The sequence below is a fragment of the Lathyrus oleraceus genome, chromosome 4 (assembly GCF_024323335.1).
Source record: "Lathyrus oleraceus cultivar Zhongwan6 chromosome 4, CAAS_Psat_ZW6_1.0, whole genome shotgun sequence".
Lineage (NCBI taxonomy): Eukaryota > Viridiplantae > Streptophyta > Magnoliopsida > Fabales > Fabaceae > Lathyrus > Lathyrus oleraceus.
Genome location: NC_066582.1, coordinates 48,278,081 through 48,297,509, shown reverse-complemented (window position 1 = coordinate 48,297,509; position 19,429 = coordinate 48,278,081). Strand labels below are relative to the sequence as shown.

Below are 19,429 nucleotides of genomic sequence, written 5' to 3'. Positions count from 1 at the left end.
ATATGGACCCTAATTTGTCATGATTTAATTGTGACAATTATTTTATAAGACCATTTTTAATCACAATTTAAACGTTTTAAATTTTGGAGCTTGTGCGATAGCACGTCTTGCACACCCTCAAAGACGACCATATATATTTTTTTATAAGCAATTTGCACCTAATAGGATTCGAAACTGAGACCTTGATTGTAGCACACTCTCAAGACCCAAACATTCACCTCTAGGTCGCATTTAAGTATGACTCAATTAAAATTATATAAAAAATCAAAACCAGCAAAATCAAACCTGTCGAACCAACCCAAATTACATTATTTTGGTTTGATTTGTTTTGTTTTAATTTTATTTCTAAAATTCAACTAAACTAAATTGAATCACACGTTTTTCTTCTTCTTCCGTTTGAATGATTTTTAGCGTCAAAACTGTCAAAATCAGACTGCAAACACCTAGAATTATTTCGTCAAATATAATGTTTTTTTTATGAAAACTAAAGGAGTAAAAATAATATTAATAAACTCAAAAGAAAATGAAAATGAAATAGGTAACATAAAAGGATACAAGTCAAACTTAAATACAACTTAGGGAATACAATTTAAATTTAGTAAAATTCCCAAAAAATATCATTTTTCTTATCTCTATCATTTATCATGTACTCATTTATCATGTGAAATTAATAAAACAACCTCACTTTTTAAAATTAAATAAATCATATTCCATTAATTTAAAAAAAAACATATTTCATTAAATAAAAAGGAAAAAAAAAGAAAGAGAGAGAAAACTGAGCAATATGTGCTAAGGTTATATACCACTCACACAAGTCACAACACACAATCTCTAGAGATGGAGAGAGATAGAGAGAGAAAGCCTAAGTGATGATCATGGCAAATTCTTCAACATTAGCATTTTTTGATGAGATTTCAAACAACAGTATCCATGAAAGTTGCATAATTGATTTCCCTTTCTCACCTGTTTTACCATCATGCATTTTATTTGACATGTTTCCACCACCACCACCACCATCATCATTATCCGATCATCATGATCAAAATGATGCTTCTTTTGCCGGTGACATGAACATGTTGAGCTCAGATGATTTCAACACTTCTTGGTTCTCAGACTTCAACTTTGAAACCGCATGTCAGAATCACTACCTGCTGCCACCCAAACTGACGTGCAACTGCCTCTTTTGTCGGTTTTGTCCCCCGCTGCAACATCTAAGGTTTTGAATAATAATGCGGTGACCCCTGCCTCGGGTTCCTCTTTGAATACTTCATCACTGAATGAGGTTTGGTTTGTTGCTAACAAACCGGTTGTTGCAAGAGTTGAGAATGAAGATGGACGTGAATTTGTTGAAGGAAAAGAAGCCGAAGTTGAGGATCATGGTGGAGATCGTCGAATCGTAGCGGTGGAGAATTGAAATGATCAAAATCGGACTAAGAAAAATCGACGTGAGTTTATTAAAATATCTTTGAATTATTTATTTATTTATTTTATTAATTCAAAATAAAAAATATTATTGATATAAAAAAATAATTAAAAGAAAAGGAATTAGGCAGTTACAGTCAAAGAGAAAATTGAGGAAGATGATGAAATATGTTTTTTTTCTGTATGTTCAATTCATGTGTGTGTGGTTGGGTGAAACCAAAGAAGACAGACAAGAAGAAGCAAAAGCCGAATAAAGTTATTTTCAAGACACAAACTGAACTTGATCACTTGGATGATGGGTATAGGTGGCGCAAGTATGGCCAGAAGCATGTAAAAAATAGCCCTTTTTCCAGGTATCATCAAATCCATCGTAGATCTGGGTGCAAGTTTCTGCAAATAAGTTTTGCAGAAACTTGCACCCAGATCAAATCAAACACTAGTTGAAAATCAAATTACGTATTTGATTTTCTTTAGATTATATGCAATGTTATAACTATAGTAGTGATTACACATATTGTTGAATTGAACTTACATTTATTTCTATTTTGTTTGGTGATATGCAAAACATGAGCTATTACCGTTGCACCACCCCTGGTTGTAAAGTGAAGAAGCACATAAAGCGTTTCACGTATGAGCCTTCCATGCTGCTAACCTCTTATGAAGGCAACCACAACCACCTAGCTCCAAAGGTGATGCGTGCTGCACGCCTTGAAATCATGCATGATGCTATTGCTGTTGGTGTCTAGAAAATCCACCGTAAAATGAAAACTAATGGTGTTTGTGTTGCTGGAAACAAACTTCCAATGTCGCAGCAGTTGCAACCACAACCAAAATCAGAATGTGATTCCTCAGCAACCTGCATTGCCTCCATTTCTATATAATAATGGTTATAATAACTCCATCAATGTCATTCCAACTTCAAATGTTGTTAACTATGCTAACAACTTTCTACCTTTGAATGTTGTTAACTCTTATTCTTCTGCTAACAATTCTTCAACTTTGAATGTTGTTAACTCTGCTAACAACTTTCCACATTTGAATGTTGTTAACCCCGCTGCTACAGGCAATTTTCCATCTTTGAATGTTGTTAATCCTACTGCTGCTGAAAATTCTCCACCTTTAAATGTTGTTAACTCTGTTGGCAATTTCTTCAACTCTTCGACATCATTTTGTGAATTCCTTCAAAATACAGATGGATACAATTTTTTAATGTTGACAGATAATTTAATGAGCAACGATGGACTTCTTCAGGACATGATCATGCCAAGGGAGACGAGAGGGGCTTAGGATGGAGCTAGAACAGGAAGATGGAGATGATGATTCTTATGTTTCATGTTATTTTAAAGATACTAAGTTATGGTATTAATTAATTCCATTTAACTTGTATATTAATTAATATCCGGTAGCCAAAAATTTAAGATACTGAAACTTATATCATGATGATGATGGTGGTGGTGGAGAACTCTATGAGTCTCATTTATAATTAGAGTTTCCTTTATTTAATAACTATGCCCTAATTATTAGATTATGATGATTATGCTACTTTTAGTTTTTTCTTGTTAATTTTCTTCTATGGTGTTATTTAGTCTCAATTTATAACTAGATTTTTCTTACCATTTTGGTGATTTTCCCTTTCTAAAACTAGTATTTTTCTCTTCTTTTTGTCACATCATCCACATTAAATTCTTTCTCCATGGTTGGATTGTTTTTTAAGGTTAGGGACTTTTTTAACCTTAATTGTTACAATGTCTTCTTTTCCAACGCTATAGATACTTTAATTGGACAAGAAAGACAAGAACATGTAAGTTGATTGATTATAAGAGATGAAAATATTGTATGAAAAGGGTGTTATAATAGCCTCAAGACATGACACAATACATGAGCTATGAAAAAAGTTAGCAACATGATTACCCCCTCGAGTCACTATTATAAGCAACAAAAAAATGGTTTATTAAATAATTTATGTATCTGATATATAATAATGACTAGATATATCATTTATTCAATGAATTTAAAATATTTTTTGTTGCTTATAATAATGACCGGAGAATGTACCGTTTAACTTTTTATATATGATGACTTTTTTCTCGTCATCGTAGTCTATAAGCTATATACAAATATGAGTTTCTACCATTCAATCATGATGTGTTTTACCTAATTGGGAAGTAGCAAGAGCATGGCAAAAGATAGATGATTAGATGAAATATTGGATTGCTAAGATATATAGATATTTCTTCATGTCTTATATATAGCATAGAAATAATAATAGTAGTAGAAGTTATTCTTTATATTATACCTCCAGTTTAGTGTACTTTTTGAGTTTAGTGTACTTTTTGTTGCTTTCTCTAGGGTATATGTTTCACAATAAGATCTATCATAGTAAACAGTCTACTCCATCATATTTTTCACTTACCAACTTGCTATAGGATTAGTTTACAATAAGTTGTTTGGGGATATGGAGGTCTGACTTACCTATATATTTTTTAATTTTTTAATAATTTATCTCTCTTGTGCAAAATTTTAAAAATATTTAATTTTTTTCTATAAAATGGTTATGAGCATGATGTTACTTCACCTACCAAGGAATAATATTAAGTTTTCAAAAATATCAAGTTGCTTATGATTTTGGGTAGAGGATACAGAGATAAAGTGATTGTATTCGAAGTTTTTATAAGTGGGATTGTTGAATCCTTATTTAAAAAATAGATATGTGGTCTCCTAGTTTTTTTTCCTTTAATTTACTATGTTGGTCTAATTGTTTTTTTTAATATTAATTTGATGTTAACTTGTTTTAGTACATAAGTTAAGAAGTAAAAAAATACTAAAAATAAAAGAGTTGTGTTAAAAGAAACAAATTTAAATTATTAAAAGAAATCAATGCATAATTTTACGAAATAAATTTTTTAAGTTTAATTTCTTAATTTATACTCTTTGAAAATAGATTGATATTTTCCATTTTAATATTATTTCTTATTCTTTTTAACAGAGATACTTGAGTATGTTGATGTATTTGATCTCTATATTAAACAAAATAAATCAACACTTTACCTGTATATTTTGAAAAAAATTGCATTCAACTCTTTAACACTTTAGAATTAACTTTTTTTCATAAAACTTAACAATTTTTTTATATATAAGTAAAATTCATTAGTAGAGTATAAGGGGTACCCAAGAGCACATAGATGAGTTGTTCTTTCAATTTAACTAGAGGTCTTGGGCTCAAACCTAGTTTCGGGCACACAACAATGTTAAATCAATTAAGAGAGAACTTTATCGTTTATTGTGGTCCTCCTTGGCTCGAGGGATTAGTCTCCGCAATTGATCACAAAAGATACTCGATTTCTAAAACAAATAATATAAAGGATACTCTTGTCCATTACAAGGTGTGTAGTTCAGTTTAAAATATTACAACATGATCAACTAAGTTTAAGAAAATCTAAAGGAGCTACAAACCACTCACAAAAGTTACAATTTACATTGGATTTTGACCCTATTGCACTCCATATCCATGTAATCAACTTTATCGAAAACACTATTTTCTCTACTTTGCACACCTCACTTTTGAATAATAGACAATTTATTTTTAAACACACACATACCAACAAATTTCTAACCATACAACACTATTCTTATCCTATATTTTCCACTTTAATTTTCTTATATGATGGTTTAAACTCTCCCAACTAGGGCAATTCATCTCTATTTTCAGACCAATCCACTTCTCCACAGCCTTCCACACATTTTGGTTACAAGACATTGGAACATTAGGCGTGTTAATGTTTCTTCTTCCTGAAAACAGAAAACATATACCAAGTCTCTATTGTTCTGTATAAGTCTTCTTCATTCCGATTGTTATCTACTAGGCAATCTATCTAGCATCAATCTCCATCTAAACACCTTAATTTTAGATGGAACCTTTGTCATATAGAACCCTCTCAATGCACATATTAAACCTTCATCAAGCACTCTCTCATGCCTAGCCTCCTCGAGCAGCCTATAACAAGACTTGATGGAGAAAGTCTTCATGCTTGTAGGGATCCACACAAACTTGTCATGATCTTCTATGCTTGACTCTACTTCTATCAGACAATTGTGCATCTCTTCCATCTGTAGTAGTAGTAATTATGAAGTTATTACTTCCAACTTCTAGTTAAGATTCCATGACCATCTACTATTGATCCATTACCCTATATCTACTGCACTACCATCTGATTTATTGCTGATTTGAAATAGTTTAGGAAAATCATCCTTTATGGTTTGGCCCAATGCATAATTGGCCTTCCAAAATGATATATTACTTCTTTCCCACAACATGCATGTTATATTCATTCATTACCTAACACTACATTTACCCCCTATGGACTTGATATCTGTCTACCAAAAAGATTCCGTACTTTTCTCCATATAATCTTCATCACTCAGCATTTGTAGAGCCACACTCCCATACCTATGTCATAAGATTCCTGCCAACAATGCATCATTATCCATCAACACCCCCTCTTCCACTTGCATAATAGTGACTTTTTAAAAATCTTTACATTCTTTACACTTAAACCTCCATTATATTTTGATCTACACACATTTTTTCAAGTAACCCAACGAACTATTCTTTTGATTTTTTAGCCTCCCCAAAGAAAATTCTATTGGATCTTGGTGATTTATTTCCATACCTACACTAGTGATTTATAAAAGCATAATAAATAGAGAGGTAAGATAAGCATCGAGTTTATAAATGTTACTCCCCCTCCCATGGATAGGTGTACACCCTTCCAAACTACCAATCTTCTTGTCAATCTCTCAATGACAGGTCTCAAGATGGAAATTATTCTTAGATTATAACCCATAAGCACACTGAGAAAATTGAATGGTAAAGTATCCACTACTAAAAAATATACTTTTGGTAACACTATATTATTGCGGCCGTTTAATCAACTGTAGTAGTAACTAATTTTTATGCTCTTGGTTTTTTTATCACAAGAATTTTCATCATGGTTAGTTATACAAATCATGGTGATAGATGAAAGATTACATGCTTCGAATCCCAACACAAAATAAATAAATTGTTTTTCCGTTAGAAAAAAGGTTTATCCTTACACTTTTATATATATTTTTAAATTAAAATACATATCACCAAAGTTATTACCAGAAATCATTGTGTAAAGTACTTACATTTCATCATGGTTTTTAGTATCAAACATGGTGTAAGCTGTTACTAATATATAAGCAGAGTTATCTCCCTTCAGCAAAGAACATTCGTTTCCCTCAAAGAAAAACTCTAACATCACTCTTACGCATTTCTTCTTCTTCCACAAAACTGTTTCTTCTTCTTCATAATAAAAGGTAGTCAATTTCAACATTATTTCTTCTTTATCTTTCTTCTTCTTCTTCTTCATATGCTTTCTTCCATGTTATTCATTTACTTTATTCCATTTTTCTTTGTATAGGTTCTAATATTCATCACCATTGAAGAAATTTCAAGGTATGCCATTCTTTTGACCTATTCGTTCCATTTGGTGTTACAAAATAGTTATTATTCATCATGTTGTTGTTGTTGTTCTTGTTGTTATTGTTGATGTTGTTTTTCTTGATGTTTTTGTTGTTGTTCTTATTGTTCTTGTTGTTCTTGTTCTTGTTGTGTTAAAAATGTTTATTATTATATATTGTGATGAAAGTTATAATTGTAGTCTGGAAAATCATATAGCTAAAATGAAAAATTGGGTTGACTTACAATCATGGTTGTGTGTTACAACCATGGTTATATGTAGCGGACTTTCTAGTTTATTACCAAGGCCAATAGACCGTGGTTGTAAATTGCCTACTTACAACCACATGTTATCCAACCACAGTTGCTCAACCGTGATTATAGGGATTTCACAACCGTGATTATACGTGTTTTTTGTAGTTGTGATCTTTACAACATGAAAAAAAATGTTGAAGCCACAAGTATAAAGTGTTTGTTCAACTTTTTTCCATATAGTTTTCTCTTACAGAAATTGATACCCAACCCTGAGACCATTTCAAAACATATTAGCAGTGCTCTGGTACTCCATAAATAGTTATGATATGTATTCCCAACTATAATGGTATAATCTACAAATTGCAGTATAACATATTTGACCTCCTCATTCAGCTTGTGTCCATGAAAATCAACCAGTTCCCTAGCTCTCTTAATTAACCTTGTTAATATTTTGCAAAAATCATCAATAAAAAAGGAGACATAGGATCACCATGTCTCAAGCCACGCCCACTAATAAAATCCTTTTTAGGACTACCATTGACTAAAACTGACATTCTACTTGTAAACACACATGCCTCCATCTTTGCCATCCATTTTACTTTAACTTGTCCTTTTAAGCATATACCTCAAAAGGTTCCAACTTATACTATCATTTGCCTTTTCGAATCAACCTTTAGGAGAATATATTATGTCCTTTCCCTAATTGCTAGATCCATTATCTCATTCACCATTAAGACTCCATCAATATTTTTCCTACCTATGATAAAAAATGACGGGTTTCTGGATATAATCTTCCTAATCACAAGCTTCAGCCTTGCAACAGGCATATTTGTTATTATATTGTACAAACACCCTACTAGACATATAAGCCTATATTGGATAAAATATTGGGGGGGGGGGGGGGGGGGTAGTTTTTGGAACTAAGGTTAAGAATGAGGATGTAATTTCCTTAGGCAACTTAGAATTGGTATAAAATTCATTCACAAACTCTACCAAATTATCCTTCAAAGTGTTTCAACACTTCTTAATGAAGCCAAAATTATATCCATCTGGCCCTGGGCTTTTATTGCCATCACTATTTCACATAACATCTATAATATCCTTAAATTAGAATGGATCTTCCATCTTTTCCTTATCCAAGATTGAGATACATTTTAACTCAACCCCTTCAATGACAAGTCTTTGAAAATATGTTTCTTATAGTCTCCCTTAATTGTATTGATAGGTGCTATAAAATTCTTCATATTCCTTGACCTCATAACATTGTGAAAAAATCTAGTACTCAAGTTCCCCTCCTTAATCCACTTGATCCTTGATTCTATCTAATAAAGATCTCTTTACGTTGAAGATTCTTATACATCTTACTTGTTGTCACCCCTATTTTTTTTTACTATATTTGAGATCATGTCCTTAGTACTAGCTCTTAACAATGCATCAAGTTCATTAAACTCTTTCATTGCTTCACATACCTTCAAATCAATCCATCCAAACAATTATTTATTCTACCACCTTAACCTATTGATAATCATCTTTAATTTTTCCTTAATTACATAAGCTCTTCTTCCTTCTATCTCTGTTAACTTCCATTCATCATCCATATAATGTACAAAATCTCTATGTTCAAACCAACAGTTGTCCACCCTAAATGGTTTTGATCCTCAGATAGAGTCATTAACCTTGATCCAAATTGGAAGTCTTTTGAATCTATGGTGTGCTGGCTATATACGTTAGATAATTTCGATTGGGCCAAGCAAGGTTGGGATACTGTATTTAACCTTTGGCACACACACACTTGCCCCCAAGGCTTGTCGGGTGTTTACTAGCCAAGAATTATTTTGATGTCATGGATGACATTTGGTTATAGTGTTAGATCATAGTGAAAATAAGGAAGGTCTAATAGTAGTTATAGAGGTAATGGGGAACAAGCACTTTAAATGTATTTCTCATCATTGAAACTTCAAGCCAGTTTTTTAGGCGCATGGTTTTAGGCTCGTTGTTTAAGGAAATGTGCTTTCCCCTAGGGTATTCGAGTGCACTTGAGTACGTTTCTACTTCCAAGGTGAAATTTGGTCGTTGATTTGTAAATATTTATTTCCCATTTATCTAGTTTTTTGTTTGCCATCCTCTCTCTATATATAAAGGTCTCATGACTTTTGGGAAAACATTTGTCATCCCTGAAAGTAAGTTTCTATTTGCAAAATTAATTTCCTCTTTTCTTCTAGAGCATTTCTTTGAGTGTTTTCCTTCCCCCCAAAAAGAATTCCATTATGCACTTAAATTCTACCTTCTTTGTCAGATTCTACTCCTTCTAGGTACTTACATTGAGTTTGTTTCATAATTTCCACTATTTACTTTGCCATGGATAATACCAATGACAATTCCATAAGTTTGTTTAGAAATTTTAGGAGTAGCGATTATTCCCCTATAGGTAGGGCGGAAATGTCTTCTAGTTCAGATTGTCATTGTCTCGCTAACAATCATTTAGTTCTAATTGTTATAGTTGTATTTGACAACACTGAATTGGAGAGGTTTTCTTGTGGTTCTCTAGATAGAGAAACTTCCTCCAATGAGTCTTCCTCTGACGCTCTTCTTTCTGGCGAGGACGTGGGACATGATTGTGCAACAAGTTCTGAGCCTGCGCAAATTTTAGTTGGAGGAGATTTATCCTCCCATGCTTTGATTACCCTACAGATGTAGGTCACCGCTTTGAATAGGGAAAAAGTCCAAAATTTCATCAAGACTTCGAAATCTTCACCTTAGTAACAAAACTTCAGAAGCTTGTCATTCTTCATAAGCTTACCATTCTTCATAAGCTTGACGGTCATAGTCACGTCCAGAAGTAGTAGTGGAGAGAACGTTGCAGCAACAACCTAGCTTCTCTTCAGAAACTTCTCAGGAGTGAATCAGCAAAGAAGCAGAAAGAACATTGCGACAACAACTTGATATCTTTCAGAACTTCTCATGATTAGCGTAGAAGCGGAATTTGGAACACAATATTCAGAAACTGGTGATGTTGCATGTCATATACTCAGAATCAGAACTGACTGTTAAAGTTACACAATAACAAACTATTAGGGTACAAAAATTATTCTCACACAGTTACAACATTGTTATCATAAAAACTCAATATATAGATGCATAACCAAATCTTGTTCTAACAGACACCAGTTGGTTTGACAACAACACGTACAATCATCAATTCAATTGGTGCCACTATTATGATTTTACATGAAGTCGTCAATTCGTTTGACACCAACTCCGCATTCCAATATTATTATTTATTTAAAAGTGAGTTAGTTTGAGAAATTTGTGAAAAATATGATCAGTATGAAAAATTTATTTTAAAAATATGGTTATTTGAATAAAAATTTCTAATCTTCCTGTTATAAATAGACCAAAGGGTATTTTAATTAAAACTACTTCACTATATATTAAAACTAAAAAAAAATTAATTAAAAAAAGTTTTAAAAAAATTGAGTGTATGTATAAAGAAAAATATTATTCATACACCAAAACATACACTACACCGTATTTTACTGTTCACAAATACGGTGAACAGTAAAATATTATTATATAAAAATATATAAATATTTTTTTATTAAAGAATACTATGTGATTAATCAACTTTATAACTTCATTAACCAATATTTAACATTTTATTAACCAACTTTGTTTTACTACTAAAAATTATTTTTATATTCGGGTGTTAATTAACCAACTTCATAACTTCGTTAACCAATTTTTTACATTTTATTAACCAATTTTATTTTACCACTAAAAACTATTTTTAATATCTGAACGTTTATTAACCAACTTCATAAATTCATTAACCAGTTATTTACATTTCATTAATCAATTTTATTTTAATATACAAATCACTGTTTATGCACAGTACACAGACACTGTTCATAGGGGCACTGTTCATGTACACGTACTGTTCTTATGATATTGTTCATGAACTGTTCACACCACTCTTCATGTACTGGTTTATTGTTCACGACACTTTTCACCGTATTTTTGAACAATTCATATGATGTAGGTGTAAGTTAGAGTGTAAGAATAACGATGCTGATGTATAAAATCAGTGTTTTAATGTTAATGAACAAGTGTACTTTTCATTTACTTTTTTTTTAGATTATGAAATTGATACACATTTTTTTTTTGAGAAAATGTCTTTTTTTTTATAAATAAGACAAAAGCAACGTTAGATAAAAATAAATTGAAGAAAGTGAAGGTAAAATTGGCAAGAAGAGAAATTAAAAAAAATTCCAAAATAGAAAAAAAAGAAAACGTTTTACTCTCAATGTCACGTGTACACTCCCCCTTTCACACTCAATCGTTATCAGTCAAATAACCACGTCAAGCAGGACCCACCCATTGTCTTCTTTTTGCTGTAAATGCAAATTCAATCTGGTTATTACCGGTAGAGGTTGAAAACCTCCCTAACCTACCTATTTCCCAAACTCTCAACTCTAACAAATCTATAACTCCTTTCATCCACCAATAAACAATTAAATAAATAAAAACGAATAAATTAAGTAAAACATTTTATTTTGAATTCGAACTAGAGACCATTGTGAATGATGTTTTCAGATGATTATTACCATTTTGTTTTAAATTTTTTATGTTTTATAGTAAATCAAATTGGTCGAAATAATGGTAAATCATATTAATTTGTAGAATTTATTGTATATTTTTATTTATCAAAATTGATTTGCCTAAGTAACATTGATCCATGCACTGTAAAATAAAAGTAAATATTCAAGTATAATTTTTTTAATAGGTCAGATGACAATTTTTTGTGAATAACTATTTATATATATAATTAAGATGGTATAAAAATAACCGGTAATTAGACAATAATTATCTTTTATTTTTATTATAAAATCAATCTTTTTAAAATTTATAACACCGTTATACATTAACCTTAAATATATTATATATTATTATCAAATTTTTGCATTAACTTATTTTTAGAATTCATTCAAACTTTTTCATAATTTATTTATTTATTTTAAGTTTTTAGATTATGAATGTTGGATTCCTCATTTCTATCATCTTTCTAGTTAATGTCATCACACAAAAAATGTTGTGATAATTTTTGATCGGTGGGAACATTTTCCAGTTGAATTCATAAAAATAAATAAATAATTATAATTATAATTATAATTATATATATATATATATATATATATATATATATATATATATATATATATATATATATATATATATATATATATATATATATTAATGTTTTCACTATAACTCTTGTTAGCAATTTTTTTTATGTTTTGGATCTTGATATCATGATTTTCACAGTGTTTTTAGATTCTATAAATAAAACCGTAAAAGCGTACCCGGATCCATGACGTCGATTCTTGTCTGATTTATTGATTCTTGTTTTTTATTTATTTTAAGTTTCTAGATTATGAACGTTGGATTCCTCATTTCTATCATCTTTCTAGTTAATGTCATCACACAAAAAATGTTGTGATAATTTTTTATCGTTGGGAATATTTTCCAGTTGAATTCATAAAAATAAATAAATAATTATAATTATATATATATATATATATATATATATATATATATATATATATATATATATATATATATTAATGTTTTCACTATAACTCCAATTGATTTTTAACGATATTACATGAATATAAAAAATCTACCATTTAGTCAATGTAATCCTTATAACTCGATTGTTTTTCACTACACTTACTATAATGGTAATATATATGATACTTCTTTTTTTTTAATTTGAATCATTTAGGAGTGATTAAAGTCGAACCTGTACAATAGAAAATCGTCATCGAACCGAACCAAATCAAAAACTGCGTTTGATTCGAATGTCTTTGAGTCATTTAAAAAAAATGCACGATTCAATTCGGTTTGTAGTTTGTATTTTACGAATTTAACCAAATTAAATTAGTTCGCGTTATATTACAACTAAAACTTCACTTAATCCACGTCCAACCCAAACCTAAATCAATTTTGTCTTAGTCTTACGATTACGAATGATTTTATCTTCCTCACGCTTAGTGTTTTAGTTTCACCCTTGTTTAGTCTCTCTTAGAAGTATGGTATATTCTTTGCAATGTACTCCTCGATTCTTCTTCTTTAATCTCTCCTTTATTATGTTTTTTTTTTCTTTTCCATCTTCTCATTTTTATACTACTGTTGCCTCTTTCGATTTCTCTTTTACCACACCCCTTATGTTTTTGACTAGGCATGACAACATAAATCGTACCGACGGGTATTCACCGGAATCCACCCCGAATTTGACGGGAAAAATCCACTTTGATTGAGTTTGGGTTCGAATTTGGATTTTCCACAATTACAAAATACGGAGACGGGTCGGTAATGGAGACACTAACAACCACCCCTAACCATTCCCGAACCTGCCCTGCTTATATGATTATGTATTTTTATTATTTAATTTTGATAATTTAGAATATTAAATATGTTATTAATGTTTTAACATTTTGATTTGAATTTATTATTTAAAATATTTGAAATATATGTTGGAATTTTTTTGAGATTGTTTTATTTTATTATTTGTAATGTATTTTATTTTTGAAAAAAATAAATATTTTTATTAAAAAATTGATTTCATTAAATAAATGGTGGCGTCACGGTGATACCCGAATTCAACCCGAACCCGTTTGGGACGAGTTTGAGTTTTAATTCTCTACCATCGATGGGTTTGGAACGGAGAATAAGGATTACTTGGGAATTCAGGTTTGAGTTTGGGGGAGATAAAAATCGTCTCCGACCCGTCCCGTTGACATGTCTATTCTAGACATTGTTATTTAGTAATATATGAATGATTAAATTTAAAGTTATGTTATGCAGAGTCATCTTAATTTTCGAAGGTCATGTGTAAGTTAATTATGGTTTAAATGTGAAAAATCAAATACGGACCCTAATCTGTCATGGTTTAACTGTGACAATTATTTTATAAGACCATTTTTAATCACAATTTAAACATTTTAAATTTTGGAGCTTGTGCGATCGCACGTCTTGCACGCCCTTAAAAACGGTAATATTTTTTTTATAAGAAACTTTTCACCTAGTAATATTCGAAATTGAGACCTTGAGAGTAACACACTCTCAAGACCCAAGTCTTCACCTCTAAGCCGCATTTAAGTATGACTCAATTAAAATTATGTAAAAAATTAAACCAGCCAAACAAAACCTGCTGAACCAACCCAAATTACATTATTTTGGTTTGATTTGTGTTATTTTAATTTTATTTCTAAAAATCAACAAAACTAAATTGAATCGTGCATTTTTTTCTTCAATTTGAATGACTTTTAGCGTCAAAACTGCCTAAATCTTACTGCAAATTCCTAGAATTATTTAGTCAAATATAATGTTTTTTATGAAAACTTATGGAGTAAAAATAATACTGATAAACTAAAAAAAATGAAACTGAAATAGGTAACGTAAAAGGATACGTCAAACTTAAATACAACTTAGGGAATATAATTTTAATTTAGTAAAATCCCCAAAATATCCTTTTTCTTATCTCTATCATTTGTCATCTACTCATTTATCATGTGAAATTAGTAAAAAGCCTCACTTTTTAAAACTTAAATAAATCATATTCCATTAATTAAAAAAAACATATTTGATTAAATAAAAAGGAAAAAAAGAGAGAGAAAGAGAGAGACAGAGAAAACTGAGCAATATATGCTAAGGTTATATACCACTGACACAAGTCACAACACATAATCTCTCTCTCTCTCTCTCTCTCTCTCTCTCTCTATATATATATATATATATATATATATATATATATATATATATATATATATATATATATATATATATATATATATATATATATATATATATAGAGAGAGAGAGAGAGAGAGAGAGAGAGAGAGAGAGAGAGAGAGAGAGAGAGAGAGAGAGAGAGAGAGAGAGAGAGAGAGAGAGAGAGAGAGAGTCTAAGTGATAATCATGGCGAGTTCTTCAGCATCATCATTTTCTGATGAGATTCCAAACAATAATACCCAGGAAAGTTACATAATCAATTTCCCTTTCTCACCTGCTTTACCATCATGCGGCTTATTTGACATGTTTCCACCACCATCACTATCTGATCATCATGATCAAAATGATGCTTCTTTTGCTGGTGACATGGACATGTTGAGCTCAGATGAATTCAACACTTCTTGGTTCTCAGACTTCAACTTTGAAACCGACACGTCAGAATCACTACCTGTTGCCACCCAAACTGACGTGCAGTTGCCTCCTTTGCCAGTTCTATCCCCCACTGCGATGTATGAGGTTATGAAAAACAATGTGACGGCTTCTACCTCAGGTTCCTCTTTGAATACTTCGTCACCAAATGAGGCCGGTGTTGTTGCTAACAAATCAGTTGTTGCAAGAGCTGAGAATGAAGATGAACGTGAATTTGTTGAAGGAAAAGAAGCTGAAGCTGAGGATCGCGGTCAAGATCGTCGAGTCGTAGCAGTGGAGAATCGAAATGATCAAAATCAAACTAAGAAACTATCGTGAGTTGATTAAAATATCTTTGAATTATTTATTTATTTATTTTATTAATTCAAAATAAAAACTATTATTCATATAAAAAAATAAAAATTATTAAAAGAAAAGGAATCAGACAGTTACAATCAAAGAGAAAATTGAGGAAGATAATAAAATATTTTTGTGTGTGTGTTAAATTCATTTGTGTGTGGTAGGGCGAAACCAAAGAAGACAGACAAGAAGAAGCAAAAGCCGAATAGAGTTATTTTCAAGACACAAACTGAACTTGATCACTTAAATGATGGTTATAGGTGGCGCAAGTATGGCCAGAAGCATGTCAAAAACATCCCTTTTCCCATGTATCATCAAATCCATCATAGATCTGGGTGTAAGTTTCTGCAAATAAGTTTTGCAGAAACTTGCATCTAGATCAAATCAAAGACTAGTTGAAAAGCAAATTAAGTATTTGATTTTTTTAGATTATATGCAATGTTATAACTATAGTAGTTATTATATTGTTGAATTAAACTTACACTTATTTTTGTTTTGTTTGGTGATATGTAAAATAGGAGCTATTACCGTTGCACCACCCCCGGTTGTGAAGTGAAGAAGCACATAGAGCGTTTCGGGCCCAAGCCTTCCATGCTACTAATCTCTTATGAAGGCGACCACACCCACCTAGCTCCAAAGGTGACTTGTGCTTCACGCCTTGAAATCATGCATGATGCTATTGTTGCTAGTGTCCATAAAATCCACCGTAAAATCAAAACTAATGGTGTTGCTTTTGCTCTAAACGAACTTCCAATGTCGCAATAGTTGCAACCACAACAGTTCTAGAACCCGAATCAGATTATGATTCCCCATCAACCTGCATTTCCTCAATTGCCATACAATAATAGTTATAATAGCTCCTTCAACGTCCCTCCAACTTCAAACATTGTTAACTATGCTAACAATTGTCTACCTTTGAATGTTGTTCATTCTTCTGCTGCTAACAATTCTCCAACTTTGAATGTTGTTAACCCTACTAACAACTTTCCACCTTTGAATGTTGTTAACACTGCTGCTGCAGACAATTTTCCACCTCTGGATGTTGTTAATCCTGTTGCTGCTGAAAATTCTCCACCTTTAAATGTTGTTAGTTCTGCTGGCAATTTCTTCAACTCTTCGACATCATTTGGTGAATTTCATCAAAATATAGGTGGATGCAATTTTTCAATGTTGACAGATAATTTGATAAGCAAGGATGGACTTCTTCAGGACATGATCATGCCAAGGGAGACGAGAGGAGCTTGGGCTGAAGCTGGAGCTGGAGCTGGAACAGAAAGATGAAGATGATGATTCTTATGTTTCATGTTATTTTAAAGATACTTATTTATGGTATTAATTAATTTCATTTGACTTGTATATTAATTAATATCCGCTAGCCAATAATTTAAGATACTGAAACTTATATCATGATGATGATGGTGGAAAACTCTATAAGTCTTATTTATAATTAGAGTTTCCTTTATTTAATAATTATACCCTAATTATTAGATTATGATGATTATGTTGTTTTTAGTTTTTTCTTGTTAATTTCCTTCTATGGTGTTATTTATTCTCAGTTTATAACTAGATTTTTCTTACCTTTTGGTGATTTTTCCTTTCTAAAACTAGTATTTTTATCTTCTTTTTTGTCACATCATCCACATTAAACTCTTTCTCCATGGTTGGTTTGTTTTTAGGGTTAGGGTTTTTTTACCTTAATTGTTACAATGTCTTCTTTTCCAACTCTATAGAAATTTGAAGTGGAAAAGAAAGACATGAACACATAAGTTGATTGATTACAAGAGATGAAAGCATTGTATGAAAAGAGTGTTATAATTTCCCCATTACATGACACAATACATGAGGTATGAAAAAAGTTAGCAATATCATAACTTTAGTAGGACATCCTCTCGTCACTATGATAAGCAATAAAGTTTTCTTTGGATTTATTAAATAATTGATGTATCTGATATATAATAATGATCGGATACATCATTTATTTAATGAATCTAAAAAGTTTTGTTGTTGTTTATAATAATGACCGGAGGGTGTACCGTTTAGATTTTTATATATGATGGCTTTTTTCTCACCATCTTACTCTATAAGCTATATACAAATATGGGTTTCTACCATTCAATCATGATGTGTATTACCTAAATGGAAAGTAGGAAGAGCATGACAAAAGATATATGATTTAATGAGATATTGAATTGCCAAGACATATAGATATTTCTTCATGTCTTATATATATCATAGAAATAGTAATGGTAGTAGAAGTTATTCCCTATATTATACCTCTAGTTTAGTGTAGTTTTTGTTGCTTTCTCCAGGGCATATGGTGCCCAATAAGATCTATCACAGTAAAGGGTCTACTCCATCATATTTTTCACTTACCAATTTGTTATATGATCATTTTTCATTAAGTTTTTGGGGGATATGGGGATCTGACTTGCCTATATTTTTTAATAAATTATCTCTCTTGTGCAAAACTTTGAAGATAATTAAGTTTTTTCTTTAAAATGGTTTTGAGCATATGATGTTACTTCACTTACCAAACAATAAAATTAAGTTTTCAAAAATATCAACTTGCTTATGATTTTGGTTGGAGGATATAAAGATAAAAAGTGATTATATTCGAAGTCTTTAGAAGTGGTATTGTTGAATACTTCCTTTAATTTACTATGTTAGTCTAGTTTTTTTTTAAATATTAAGTTGATGTTAATTTATTTTAGTACATAAGTTAAGAAGTAAAAAAATACTAAAAATAAAAGAGTTGTGTTAAAAGAAACAAATATAAATTATTAAAAAAAATCAATGCACAATTTACGAAATAAATTTTTTATATTGAATTTCTTAATTTATACTCTTTAAATATAGATAGACATTTTCCTTTTAAATATTACTTCTTATTCTTTTTAACATAGACACATGAGTCAATAAATGTTAATGTATTTGATCTCTATATTAAATAAAATAAATCAACACTTTACCGGTATATTTTGAAAAATTTTACATTCAACGCTTTAACACTTTAGAATTAATATTTTTTCATAAAAATTATCAATTTTTTAAAGGAGAAAATAGTTTATTGGTCCCTGTAAGTTAGCGGGTTTTTGATTTTGGTCCCTGTAATTTTTCTTTTGGTCTTAGTCCCTATATCTCTTTTTTTTTTGTTCGTTTTAGTCCCTGAAGTTAAAATTCGCAGGTTTTCTGTGGATTTTCCTTCAAACTTTCCTGCGAATTTTATTTTTAGGGACTAAAATCAACACAAAAGTGAGATATATGGAATCATAAAAAATAATTACATGGACCAAAATCAAAAACTCACTAAATTATAGAGACCAAAAGACTATTTAAGCCTTTTTTAATATATATAAGTAAAATTCATTAAATAGAGTATAAGGGTACCCATGAGCACTTGGATTATATAAGTCAAATTCATTAAATAGAGTATAAGAGATACTCAAGAGCACTTGGATGATATGTTCTTTTAATTTAACTAGAGGTCTTGGTCTCAAACCTAGTTTCGGGTACACAATAATGTTAAATAACTTGAGATAGAGCTTTATTGTCTATTGTGGTTCGTCCGGACTCGAGGAATTAGTCTCTACAGTTAATCACAAAAGATACCTGATTTCTAAAAAATAAATATAAAGGACACTCTTGTCTATTACAAGGTGTGCAATTTAGTTTGAGACATTACAACGTGATCAACTAAGTTTAAGGAAATCT

General features: G+C 30.7%; 1 protein-coding gene across 1 annotated transcript; it reads left to right on the top strand.

Moving 5' to 3' along the window:
* The first annotated feature begins 15,136 nt into the window (after window positions 1–15,136).
* Window positions 15,137–16,483, top strand: LOC127135945 (WRKY transcription factor 23). The gene is made up of 3 exons (XM_051062568.1): window positions 15,137–15,693; window positions 15,883–15,987; window positions 16,237–16,483. The coding sequence occupies exons 1-3, from the start codon at window positions 15,137–15,139 to the stop codon at window positions 16,481–16,483; spliced, it is 909 nt and encodes a 302-aa protein (XP_050918525.1).
* Window positions 16,484–19,429: the final 2,946 nt, after the last annotated feature.

What these genes read in the sequence shown, in the direction of transcription:
- LOC127135945 (XM_051062568.1), top strand. Translation starts at nt 15,137, where the DNA reads ATGGCGAGTTCTTCAGCATCATCATTTTCTGATGAGATTCCAAACAAT. An exon ending in AATCAAACTAAGAAACTATC is followed by an intron (nt 15,694 to 15,882) that starts GTGAGTTGATTA and finishes TGTGTGTGGTAG; the next exon opens with GGCGAAACCAAAGAAGACAG. An exon ending in GATGGTTATAGGTGGCGCAA is followed by an intron (nt 15,988 to 16,236) that starts GTATGGCCAGAA and finishes TATGTAAAATAG; the next exon opens with GAGCTATTACCGTTGCACCA.